Below are 14,212 nucleotides of genomic sequence, written 5' to 3' on the forward strand. Positions count from 1 at the left end.
CATACCTTATATACTCATGTATAAGCCATTTTTTTTGGGGAAAAAAGTGGTATCAAAGTGGGGGGGGGGTCTCGGCTTATACACAAGTCAGTACACAACCTTTATCCCCCCTGCTGCCAGAACAGCAATGTAAGTGTCCGCTCCCCTCTCCTACGCATGTTAGTGATTGACCCCCTCTTCCCTGGCATATGAGCATGCAGAGTGGCACTTTCACATACCTTTATTTCCTCCCCAATTCTCCCCCCCCCCCCCTCCTCCTCACACCCCCGCACCCCGTGTGCCGCCAGATTGGAGTGGAATGCTTCCCCCTCTGCATGTTAGACAGTGAACCCCCTCCTCCTCCCCGGCATATTAGTGTGCAAGCTCCAGGGATTCCTTGTTACCTTGCCTAACATGCGGAGGAGAGGGTAGTAGACACTTACATGTCGCTCTGATCTGGCGGCCGGGGGGAGATAAAGGAAGGCACTAGTATTTATATGCCGGAGGGGGACTCTATACCCGGGTCAATCATTTTTCCTGTTTTAGTAGGTACAAGTTGGTGGGTTGGTTCATACACGAGTATTTATGGTAATCCGTAATATAGAAAAAAAATAAAAGGAAGGCATCACCCAGAGAACATTGTATTGGCTACACCTTTAGACCCTTAAGTCCACCCATTACTTCCATACTTTCTGAAAATGTGTAAGGTTATCAGCCACGGTAGAGTGTATGTATTCACACACCATCCTATCCAATTTAAGACTGCCTTAAAGTTCACATTTGTTTGCAGCCACTGGGAGGCTACATGACATTTGGAGACTAAAAACTCAAATTACAGAAGTTTGTTTTGGTGTATTTAAGGTCCTCAGGCTTGAGGTCCAGAAGGGACCTCCTAGGGTCTTTTTTAGTAATGAGGGGCTTGCTGTTTGCTTAAAGTGGATGCGAGATAAACTTTCACTCATTTCATAATTGTGTTCCTTTCATATAGTTTATAATACCTTAAGCCAAATATTTTTGTTTTTGTTTTAATACTGTATTTCCTATAAACTAAACAAGCCTCACCCACAGCTTCTCCAGAGTGCCTTGGGCACTCTCAGATCCATGTAGTATGGGCTTATGGGAGCTCAGTCTGTGCAGGAGGAGGTTACTGGCTAGAGATTTCAGAGGCAGAGGGGAGGAGGAGAGGGGAGTGAAGTTTTCACAGGCTGAGGGCTGAAGATGCAGAGCAGCTTGCCTTTGTGTAATGTTTACAAACAGAACATGGCCGCTGTAATGGTATCACAGGAATAAATAATCATAAACTGTTGAAGCTGTTTGCAGCTAGATTTGTTGTGTAAACTAAGTAAATTTTACATAAGATATATAGACAAGTTACTTGTCACAGTTAGTTTTTCATCTCGGATCCGCTTTAAAGCATATGAACTCAGTCCCACAGTTGTAAAACCTTTGCGCAATCCCACCAATGTGCCCCATAGTACCTTCATCATTTCAGCCTGTAAAGCAAAGGTAATGCCTAATACACATGGTACCATAGATGGATCCGATTGATAAAATCTGTCATGCCCGATATTGCTCCTGATCGTTTCCGCCCTCGATTTCTCATAGCGGTGAATGGAAAAAGATAAGAAAAACGAATGAAGATAAGAGAATCCAGTGCAGAATAGTGTGAGAAAAACGATTGGGCCGCAAAATTGCATGGAAAATCTTACCGTGTGTACCCACACAAGATTAGCAGTGAGCGTTTCCCTGCAGTTGACTGAAGTAAAACTGTAATACAGAGGCCTGGAATATTAACCCTTACAGTAAGAAAAAAGGAACGCAGCCTAGTTCTTACAGCGGACCTGCATTCCGAACTTACTCTCTGCTCTAAAAGACAAGCATCAGCGTAATAACCTTTAAAGGGTAACTGAAGAGAGAGCTATATGGAGGCTGTCATGTTTATTTCCTTTTAATCAATACCAGTTGCCTGGCAGCCCTGCTGGTCTATTTCTCTGCAGTAGTATCTGAATAAAACCAGAAACAAGCATGCAGCTAGTCTTGTCAGATCTGACTTTAAAGTCTGAACAACTGAAACACCTGATCTGCTGAATGCTTGTTCAGGGGCTATGGTTAATAGTATTAGAGGCAGAGGATCAGCAGGGCTGCCAGGCAACTGGTATTGCTTAAAAGGAAATAAACATGACAGCCTCCATATACCTCTATCTTCAGTTCCCCTTTAAAGAAAAACATTTTTGTTATAGCTGATACAAATCCTGCAATAAATCTGTAGTGTCTACTTCCTGCTGTTTTTATGGAAGCAGACATATTGTTAACATCCTGTGTTTACAAATTAGCTGCTTTGCTGAGGACGGCCGAGAATCCTGAGCTGACAGCTGAGAGATCAAATTACAGTGGTGTAAAGTTACAGATGAGGGTGAAGTACAGGCTAAATACATACAGGGTGCATTTCTCGTTTTTTGTGAAGAGTTCAGGTCCACTTTTATAGGATTGCGTACTGTACATATTGAGGTTTTATCTTGTGCCCCTTCAGGTACCCTTTATCAGTTTGTCTTGCTTGTTACTCAAAAGAATGCATTGTTATATTTTTCAGTTCCTACGGGAGGACATGAACTACAAGGACGCCTCTCACAAGCACAACCACTTGCACAGAGAAGACAAGCATATTACAGTGGAGGATCTGTGGAAGACATGGAAAACATCAGAAGGTGAGTAAGCATCTATTATGCAAAGATACATCACATAGCCCGAGTCTGTGTAATATGTTCAGTAAACCTGGGTGTGTTTTGTCATTTGAGTCCTTTGAAATCTTTCATTTACATGGAATCCTTGTGTAATTTCAGTTGCTCTGTGTGATTCAAAAATGAAAGGTGGTAAATTAACCTTTTTATTGTTTTTAACCTGGAGACAACACAAGTGCAGTAAAACCCCCGTTATCCAGTAATTAACCAGAAGTCTCAAGCAACCAGAAAAAAAATTCTGGCTTTGCAGGATGCATAAGGGCCTGTACACACTGAAAAACGCAGGCAAAAACGCAAGCGCATGCGTTTTTAAAGTGCCTGTAGTTTTAAAAACGCATGCGCTTTTGCCTGCGTTTTTTGTGCGTTTGCGTTTTTCTTGTAATTGCTGATTGGCTAAAGAATCCTTTGTTTTTTTCTAGTTTACATCTCAACAGGAATCAGGACATTGCAGAGTCTTCTGGGATACTGACTTCTGAAAAACGCAGGCAAAAACGCAAGCGCATGCGTTTTTAATGCGTTTTTCATGCGCTGCGCTTAAAAAAGCGCAGCAGGCACTGCGTTTGCGTTTTTTTAAAAACGCATCGCACCAGTGTGTACAAGTCATCACGATTTTCATTCTTTTTCAAAAGACCTTGCGTTTTTAAAAACGCATGCGTTTTTAAAAACGCAACGCAAGCGCAGCAGTGTGTACAGGCCCTAAATCTACTTTTACACTATTTTTGTTCAGTAATAAACCTCTGATACATTAAGTATTGTCAGTTATCCTAATTTGCATGTAATAACTGCATTTCAACATTAATACTGAGTTAATGGTAAGTATACAGTGTGTGGCATGGTACTGTTTTTTTGGATAGGCCTATTTTTAACACTGATTCTCAAGCAACCAGAACCTACACTTCGGCATCTGCAGATCCCCCCGTTGGTGCCGGATAATGGGGGTTTTACTGTAGTTCCGACTTCTGACATTTCGATAGGTAGACCATGCCTAGTGGCTCATTAAAGTTACATACACACCTAGGGTAACTGTCACCCAAAACAATCCTTTTGGGTGACTGCTGAGGGATAGTTCTTCTACACAGATCCACTGCTTTATCTGCCAGGCAGTTTGGTTAGTTGAGTAGAGGATGAGTAGGCGAGACACCTAATTTTGGCGCAGCGCTGCCCTGATGATTTGGGCGCCCCCGTAGGCCGTATTGCAAATTACAGCTTTAGCAGCGCTTAGTTACTAATCTGGGTGACGGCAATTGCTGCAAAAAGGTAATTTGACCGGCCAACAGTAGCCAGCCAGTTGCCTGAATTATTCCCCCCCAAGTTGCTACAACTCAGAGTGGGAATAGTATTTAGCATAGGAAGGAGTTTGGCTACAGCAGGTTAAGTCGTCTTTTGTTTTCATCCTGCGCCATTTTGAAATGTATGTCAAGTAGGAGACCCGAGCAATAATGTTGGCCAGGGGTTTTCTGGCTACTCCAGTGGCAAAGATGGAGCCTACTTGGACTGGGGGAGGCCTATACATTCTAAATTTTCAGAGGATTACTTAAGGTTGCCAAAATCCAGGGTCTGTATGTAGCTTTTAAAGCCAACCGGGGGCTGCATCAGATACTGTAGACGTCTGAATCATCCGCTCGACGTCTCCCTCAAAGGCTCTTCTGCAAGTGAGCAGAAAAGCATTTGGCAACTTTCAGCAGTGCTTCCAGTTGTTTGATTTTTGGGTTGTGCTTTGAGCCCTGGAGGGGAACACGGAGGTGCCGCGGTTAGCCGTCCATGGGCACTTTATGTTGCATCCATGTAGCAAAAACTAGATGATGGGAAATGTTGAGATTAACCTCCCAGGCGGTATGATTTTTTCCTTATTTTAGGGTCTTAAAACGGTACAATTTTTTCATGTGCTTTTAGACCCTAAAAGCAAGAAAAAAATAACATACCACGAGAGAGCCTGGAGCAGCCCCTGCACTTACGCGCTGTAACCTTATAGTAAGATTGCCGACTGTCCTCATAACATCAGCCAGCGATCTCACCAGGGAGATGCAGAGCCTCTGTGGACAGGAAGAAGAATGGCCGCCAGTGTCTAGATTGCCTGGGAGGTGAGAGAAATCGTCTGCTGCACGCAATGTTCTTCATGGACCTCCCGGTCGGCTACCGCGAGTGTAGCTCGGGATTACTGCTCTGAGCTGCAGTTTTCCACCCAGAGTCTAGCTCGTGGTTACCCCTAAGGTGGTTATGTGCGGCGTTTGTGCGAACAATTGTAAATGATTGCGTTGGCGACTGTCTACTCACTTGAATGTATAGCGGTTAACCAACAAGGGCAGCACTTTACATTTAACGCCGTGAGAACATCCTTTTGAACCAGCCCTCGACCAAAACTTAATTAGGCAAATCTTAACAGGAACCATGTTGATAAAGGAGTATGAATTGTGTATAGAAGGAAAATGGGTGGCTAATTGCCTTTTTTAAAAGTGAAATGTGCCTTTAAAATGGCAGAGCAGCTAGCTTCTTGCCCCTTTGTAGATTCAGCTGGTATGCAAAGCTGGGTACATCTGCAATGCTGGGTACACACAATGCTATTTCCGGCCCGATAGACGGGAATCTGATAAATTCCATTATGTCTGGTCTGCTCCCGTTCGATAGCTGGATGAATTTTCCAAAGTTATTATGGGAAATCGATCCTGTTATCGATCGGGAGCAGTTTGAACATGTACACACTATGCAACTTCCTGTCATATTACCCATCAATCGGATGGGAAATTGCATCGTGTGTACCCAGCATTAGATGTGCAAGAGATGGGTGAAGGTTGTGTCAGTCACTATTCAGGCACAGCCTGTGTTTGACTTGTAGCTCACAGGAAGTGGGATGGCAAGACCTAACTTTCTGCACAGGACGTTGCCACTGTCCACCTGTTGAAAAGCACAGAGAAAAGTAAAGTACAATAAATTTAAAAAGGTGTGCTTTAAAAGCAATAGTTAAAAATGTATGCTAAACATGTGTTTTTAGAATTTGGGCTTTAAATGGTATATAGAACTGAGATGTGTGTGTGTTTGCTGGGAGAGATGCACCTTTCTTCTAACACAAAGCAGATATCCTGTTATGTAAACTAGGATGTGTTATGTAACAAAGCTCCACTTTGCAGAGGAGAATGCTTGTTTTGTGGTAGTGTGTGGCACAAAGCTGAGCATGCATAGTGTTACACCACTGAATGCTCAGTTTTGTTGTCTGTAGCCTTCCAGGTCAGCTATACATGTGTGCAAATGGTTGCCTGCTTCTGATCTCTACACATAAAAACAACAGGCTCTGTTCACAATATAAACTGAGTTTATGAATGTATCTTAGCATGTTTTCTCCCCAGTGCTTATCAAGCAGGTTAAAGTGGGTCCCTCTGTCAATAACTAATTTTAATACAAAACGACTGGTGTGTGGAGGAAAATGGACAGCTCAGGCTTTTTTTTGTTTTTTTTCGGGGGGTGATGCACCTATGGACTTGCAGTGCGTCACTGCAGTTACCAATGCTGTGCAGGCAACAGCTGAGCAATGCTTTCTGTTTCTACAGAGGTGTGAGAAGGGACATTACTGAGCTGCTTCCACAGACCGGGAAAGTGGGAAATAGACCTTGCTGTCTAATTGGCCCTTAAAGGGTACCTTAACTGAATGGTGGGGGGGGGGGGTTCCTTACCTGGGGCTATTACCAGCCCCCTGCAGCAGTCCTGTGCCCTTGGAGCCGCTCTGGAATCCTCTGGTCCCCCGCTGTCACTTAGTTTCGTTTTTGACGACTCACCAGTCGCCGGCCGCCATGCGTATTATTGGACGCATTCACCAATGCAATTAGCGCTATTGCGGACCGCAACGCGTACAAAATACGCGTTGCCGCATTCCGCACGCGTAGATATGCGTATTTTTGTACGCGTTGCGGTCCGCAATAGCGCTAATTGCATTGGTGAATGCGTCCAATAATACGCATGGCGGCTGGCGACTGGTGAGTCGTCAAAAACGAAACTAAGTAACAGCGGGGGACCAGAGGATTCCAGAGCGGCTCCGAGGGCACAGGACTGCTGCAGGGGGCTGGTAATAGCCCCAGGTAAGTAAAACTCTTTACCCCCCCTCCCCCCCCCCCCGTTCAGTTAAGGTTCCCTTTAAACAGGAACTAAGGATTAAAATTCATCCCAATCAGTAGCTGATACCCCCTCTCCCGTGGGAAATATTGACCTTTTCTCGAATAGATTATCAATGTCGTCTGTATGGCTGATATTGTGCTGAAAACCCTCCCACAGTGTGATGTCAATGACAGTTTCCATTCTTTGAACCTTGTTGCATTGTGAGAAATGACTGTTGTTTCCACCTGCCAAGCAACCAATATCTTCCTCTGTGCATATGCACATCTATAAAAAAAAAAAACCCCAACCTTTTAGCTTATCGCAATGATAGTGGGTGTGGTTACAGATAGTGCTGTCTAGTTTTTTTTTCATGTCTGCCAGTAGTAAAGATGACGTGCAGGCTCATTGTGGATCAAACAGTATGAACGAATTACAGGCAAATATCAATCATTTCTTGATCTTTTCTTTTTTAGCTAATTACTTTGCAATGTATTGGTTTATTTTTGTACCCCTACTACTATTTTTCGGTAAAGTTCCTCTTTAAATGTCTGGTTTGCCAGATCATTAAGGTGACATAGCCGTGACAGCAAATTTATCAAAATGAAAGGCAGATGACTGGCAGCATGTAATGTAGATTGGTGAGTACGTGACATTAATTATACAAGTTTCAATTTAATTTCATAGTTAATATAGGGCATTGGGTTTAAAGCATACTTTGACATATAAAAATGCCATTATAGCAGCTGTCACTTGCAAACCAGTCTTGTTTTGACTGGGGATGAGACTCAGGCTTGTCTGGCCGGATCAGTTCTGTAAACAGGAGCGATCGGTGTCAGATACTGAGGATTACGCTACGCTAGTCAACAAACTAAGCCAAAATAAGTCCAGAGTGGAGGAAAATAACCGCTTGTAAATGTTGCCCACAGGATATGTGCTAAATATTAATCTGGATAAATGCTGTACAATGAATGATTGTAATGACAAATCTGGGCAAGCTCCGGCATGCATGAGAGGAGTGTGTGTTTATGTTCTAAAGACGGAGGGAAAAATGCCGGGAAAAATGCCGGGAAAAACATTTCAAAATGCCTAGGAGTTTCTTCTGCAATGGCACAAAGCATACATTTATCCCTTTTGATATTGATTATAAAATAAATGTATATCTATATCTAAAGGTGCCTATTCATGGTTCAAGCACCCAAACAATCAACCATATAATCGATCAGGTACCATTGATGGTCCCGATCGGTGACAAACGATTGTTCTATAGATCATTCCATCGATCAGAATTTCCAAATGATTTTTTTTTTGTCTGATTGGATTGATTATCATTTTCCCCTCCGTTGGTTGATCTGAACGATCGTTTCTGATGGATTGCAATGATTGGATCGGACGGTTGATCGTTTGGAAAATTGTACCATTAGTGGGCTTCTTTCGGCAATGCATGTGCAGTGTGGTGGGTTCCGATGCAGTAAAGCACACCATGCTGTGCGTTAATCAGGTAATGCGTGCGTTTACAGTAGTAATAATAATAATCATAATAATAATTTGTTTAGCTCTTTTCACCTATTGGACTCAAAACGCTCGAGCTGCAGCCACTGGGACGCGCTCAAGAGGCCACCCTGCAGTGTCCTGCCTTGAACTCTTTAATAATTAGGTACTGACCCTAGCCAGGTTTCGAACCCTGGTCTCGCTTGTCAAAGGCTTAATCCGTACTCAATCCAGCCACTCTCAGCCAGTGGCTGTGAGACATACTTTCATCGCAATATACACCTCACTCAGGGCCGGATTTACCATAAGACACTGTAGGCACGTTGCCTATAAGGCGCCTGATGATGGAAAGGCGGCTGTAAATGAGGTTACTCGTCCTGGTCTCCCGGCATTTCACTGACCAGATCTCCCTTCAGTAAGGGCACTTAATAATTAGGGGACTTCTGGCTACCTAATGCTAAGGGGTACCTGTAGCTACCTATGACGGGCAAGAGAAGTAAGGGAGAAGTGACAGCTGGGCTAGCCGGCACACTTGTGGTGCAGTTCGGTGGGGGTTTGTAGGTTCATGGAGGGTGAAGTCTAGGGTGCCAGGACATCTGTGCCTATAGGCTCCTGTGATGTAAATCCGGGTCTGACCTCACTGTATAGTTGGACCTCAGCCATATGTGACTTTTTGGTCGCATAGCGATCTGGTCGCAACGCAACTGACTTGCTATCATCTGCATTAAAAATGAGGCTGAACTAGGGCTTTAAGTTATGGATTATTCTGAAGGCTAGCTTTATCGCAGTATACGCAAAAGACATGCACATTGTACTTGAAATGGCAATACACCCTTCAGATAAGATGAATGGCCACAGGTGCAGGATAGGGATTTGGAAGCATACAGTCATTCAGGAATATACAAACAAGTAATTAAAAACCTCTAACTTCAGGGACCTCTCAGACAGTGTCAAGAGTGCTAATTGATGATCGCGCACAGTAGTGACCGATATAGCTGCCAGTGATATTGCTGAGGTGGAGAACTGAGAGATATTTAACCTTAGGCTACCTTTGCTGGGTGATCTGATAATTTCTAAATAAATTCTGCCGTGCATAATGAATTGTGACCCTACAACACATTCTCATTAATGGTATAATCCACTAAAGCAAGGTATTCTGTGGGAGCTTAAGCAGCTTATTCATGAGGTGTCACAGCATACCTTTAAAACCAGCTACAGACGAGTTTAGTCCTATGCAGATGCTTGGCTGCAGAGCCTTTTATCTGTGCATAAGGCTAGGTTCCCACTTGAGGCAGATCTCTGCTGGTCTGTTGTGGTCCATTTACTACCTGGAGCAGATATGTTTCAACCATAGGCTGTATCTCAAATGCATCTACTCGCTTACTCAATCTGATCTGTTCTAGGCAGACAAGTATGAACAAATCCTATTTATATAATAGGACCCACTGTCAGATTTCTGATGCTGTAAAATAGACTAAAAAACTATATTTTTCACTGTAGTGGGAAACCAAGGTGAGAGACCTATGGAGGCTGCCATATTTGTTTCCCTTTAAACAATACCAGTTGCCTGGCAGCCCTGCTGATTTTTCTGGTCAGTAGGCTCTAAATCACACACCTGAAACCAAGGCTGTGAAGTGGTAGTCGAGGAGTCGGAGCAATTTTTGGGTACCTGGAGTCTGAGTCGGGAAAAATACTCTGACTCTTAATGAATTTAAACTGTAATTAAAATAGAAAATGTGATAAAATGTTCTATTTCTCAGATAATAGTCATCATAAATAATGTATACATACAGTAATAGCTGTGCTTAGCCCACAAAAATGAAATGAACCAATCAAAAATAGTTACTTGTGCTGCTTCAATAAAGCAGTCCCTGTATTTTTAAAGTCAGATATACATATCTGATTGTGACTGTATATATGGTGTGTACACAGGAATATTTTATATATACTAAACATCTAAGCTGTAAAAATAAAGCCTGACGTGTAGCTGTGTCACTAATAGAGATGGTCAATGAGATGGAAATAATTCTTCGTTGATGCTGGTTTATGCAAATTCATTTGCTCATGAAATCAAATAATTTATGTTAAAATTTGGTTTGGTGACTACGAATTAAAAGGTACCTGAGACGGATGAAAAGGAAGTTTTATACACACCTGGGGCTTCTTCCAGCCCCCTTCAGGCTAATCAGTCCCTCGCTGTCCTCTTCCACCACCTGGATCTTCTTCTAGGAGTCCTGGTAATTCAGCCAGTCAGCGCAGTCTGGCCGCATGCCGCTTCCACAGCCAGGAGCATTCTGCACCTGCGCAATAGTGCTGCGCAGGTGTAGTACGTTCCTGGCGGCGGAGTGTGTGCATGCACACTATGCCAGACTGGCTCATGTACCTGGACCCATAGAAAAAGATCCAGGTGGCAGAGGACGACAGCAAGGGACTGATTAGCCTAAGGGGGGCTGGAGGAAGCTCCAGGTATGTATAAAACTGTAATTTCATCTGTGTCAGGTTTACTTTGTTACACAGTAGTAGTATACTCGACATATGCACAGAGCTGCAGGGAATCCACTGAGAATGTTGTGCACATTGAACACAGAAGTGTTGTCTATCACCCATAAACCTTGTTCAGATTTTACATGAAGAATGTGTAATAGAGGAAGAATCACCTCATTCTCCTGCAGAGTACCTGCACATCACTCTTACATGTACCCACAGTTACATTGCCTAGGGCCTGATAGATGTTCTTTGTTCCGGTCTGTACCTTCTACAAGTACTCTTACCAAGGACTAGTTTTAGTCCTCGTTCACATCTATGCAGCGCAGATGGCCGTGCGATCGGAACGCAAGGCATACGATCGCACGCCATCTGCGATGCTACCCTATGCACTGCTGATCCCATCTATTGACAGTGAATGGGTCAGCTCTGCGCTTGCGGGAAGAATGCATGCATGCAGCAGTACGCAAGCGCATTGTACTGCTGCGCAGCGCATTTGATGTAAACGGCAGAAGGGCTGTCTATACCCTTCTGCCGTTCTTGCATGTTACCACGTCCTATGCGCTTCCAAATGCGCACAGAAACGTGTATGATGTGAATTAGGCCTAAGTCTATGACTAAAAGTATTAGAGGCAGAAGATCAGCTGGATAGCCAGGTAACTGGTATTGTATAAAAGGGAATAAATATGGCAGCCTCCATATCCCTCTCAGTTCAGGTGTCTTTTAAAATTCCTAAGCGTTAGCAGATAAGAGATGCTTTTTATGTTACATACTTACAATCAACAAGAATGTAATATGCAAATTAGAGGAGGCGGAGTCAGTGGAATCCTAACCTGAGGAGTCGGAGGATTTTTGTACCGACTCCACAGCCCTGCCTTAAACAAGCATGCAGCTAATATTGTCAGATTTGTCATAGACATCTGATCTGCATGCTTGTTTCAGGTCTATGGCTTATTAGAGGCAGATGATTAGCAGGACAGCCAGGCAATCTGCATTATTTAAAAGGAAATGTGTCAGTCTTTATATCCCTCTTACCTCTGGTTCCCTCTGATGCTTACATTGAAGGATAAGAATTTTAAAGTAGCTCGTCAAAAGCTCCCCACTATCCATTGAACTGTTCACTTTCTTATAGAGGGGAGTTACTGTGAGTCATCCTGCTACATTCTGTGGGCATTACAAGGCACAATTCATGCAGACTTTTGTCTGTTTTGTGTGTAACTGGAATATTGTATTACAATAAGTTGTCACAGGAAGTCAGTGTACAAAGGTCTGCTGATAAGTTCCTTGCTTTGCCCAGAAAAAAAAGTAACGAATAACACATTTATTCAACATATTCCCCCCTGAGACTGATGCACTTAGTGCAGCGTAGTTGCAGTTTTTCTAGACCTTTCATATAAACGTCCTTTGGCTGGGCCTCAAACCAGCTCTCGGCAGCGTGGTCGATGTCAGAAATGTCCTCAAAACATTGACACTTCAGGTGTTCCAGTTCGGCAGCAGACAATAGTCCAAAGGGGCCAAATCGTGTGTGTGTGTGTGTGTGTGTGTGTGTGTGTGTGTGTGTGTGTGTGTGTGTGTGTGTGTGTGTGTGTGTGTGTGTGTGTGTGTGTGTGTGTGTGTGTGTGTGTGTGTGTGTGTGTCCATGTCCATTACTTTTTCTTACCTTCAGTCTCTGGGCTATTCTTTTTTTTATTTATTATTTTTTTTTTGTGGTTGTCCTGGGACAACCCCTTGATGACGGCTGTCAGCGACGCCTCTTCTTGCCGGCGGGTGTGCACGACAGGAGGTAACGAAACTTCAAGCGATCGCGGTACTTTGCGCAGTAGTTATTATGGATCTTAGCTATCCGATCCGTGACAATCGTTATTGCGGTGCTACGCTTAACAACGTTCACGTGGTAGTTGCGACATAGGTACTTAGCTTTAGTAGAGAGGCATGGCTTCATATGGCCCCAATCACTGCTCCCCCCCCTTCATGCCAAGTTCCCCCACACTGATCCTAGAATGCAGGGATGTTACATTGAGTCACTGCCAGGCACGATCAGTGATGTCCGTTCAGCGATCTCTGTGAAGCACTGTGCAATATGTCAGCAGTATAAAAATAAAACACATTTGCTCTTTTGATGTCGTTACTTATAAACCCTTCTATGAAGACGGCTATAAAAAAAAATTACTGTTTTCTGAGAATGATTGTAGACTAAAATTGTAGATTGAAATTTTCCAGATGTGCATCAAAATAGCTATGGAGCGGAGCTGTAATTGTAAGGCCACATTTGTTGTGAACACAGCTTAATACAGCCTCCTGTATAATCAATGTAATCCCGCAAGGATGTTTATGCAACAGAAATTGCAGCTGTCACCAGCATATCAGTATTTATCTTCTCCTGTTCGCCTAGCATATCTGATGTACCATGCTTGATGGCAATTATGAAAACTAGTTGGACCACAGCAAAGAAAAATAAACTGATTTTCGGTAGCAGCTAATTGGATTCAATGTATACATTTATTTTACCGCCAAAAGTTGGGACTACAAGCTGAAAGTATATCTCCGGACAAAACCCAAGATCCTTCAGTAGGCAGTCATTATGTATGTAATGTAATATACACATGTGCTAATCTAAGATCTTCAGCAACAAGAGTTGGCTCTCTGTTCTGCTCCATCACTGAAGAGAAAGCTAGTGACAACAGGGCACGTGTACATACTACCAACAAGAGCTCAACCATTAAATCACCATTTATTGGTGCATAGAAGATTGCATAGTCATAGGCAGGCATATGGGTTGGGCTGCTGTGTAAGAAGTGCCAGTTGCAAAATATAGTCTATTTATCCTATTGACATATATAATTCATTCCTGAACCTATAGATGCATACAGCCACAGTGGGGGATGTACATTACAGTGTGAATTTTAATCTTAAAAACTTTTGCTCTAAACGATTTAAAGGACAACTGAAGTGAGAACAATATGGAGGTTGCCATATTTATTTCCTTTTGAACAATACCAGCTGCCCGGCAGCCCTGCTGGGCTATTTGGCTGTAGTAGTGTCTGAATCACACCAAAAAAAAAGAATGCAGCTAATCATATCAGATCTGACAATAATATCAGAAACACATGATCTGCATGCTTGTTCAGGGTCTATGGCTAAAAGTATTAGAGGCAGAGGATCAGCAGGACTGCCAGGCAACTGGTATTGCTTAAAAGGAAATAACTATGACAGCCTTCATAACCCTCTTGCTACAGTTGCCCTTAAATGCATCAGGAAGCAGAAAGGTTGAAAATTACCATTTTTAATAATTAAGCTCATTTCAGTTCTTGCGCTTGTGTAATGATAGATCGAGAGGCGCCTTATTTGTGGCTACAAGCACTATTAGGCACTGCTATTTGGCCTGAGGAAGTGGATATGCACTCACGAAACGCGTTGCCAGTGCAATTAAATTCTTTTAA

The 14,212-nt window shown here is 43.1% G+C and overlaps 1 protein-coding gene across 1 annotated transcript in view; it reads left to right on the forward strand.

The window, feature by feature from the left end:
• STIM2 (stromal interaction molecule 2) overlaps positions 1-14,212 on the forward strand; it is a 170,468-nt gene that overhangs the window by 116,568 nt on the left and 39,688 nt on the right. Inside the window, exon 3 of the mRNA XM_068278374.1 lies at positions 2,570-2,684. Within this exon, the coding sequence (XP_068134475.1) occupies positions 2,570-2,684 (115 nt within the window). The remainder of the gene's footprint in view (positions 1-2,569; positions 2,685-14,212) is intronic.

Source organism: Hyperolius riggenbachi, chromosome 1, assembly GCF_040937935.1.
Source record: "Hyperolius riggenbachi isolate aHypRig1 chromosome 1, aHypRig1.pri, whole genome shotgun sequence".
NCBI classification, from domain to species: domain Eukaryota; kingdom Metazoa; phylum Chordata; class Amphibia; order Anura; family Hyperoliidae; genus Hyperolius; species Hyperolius riggenbachi.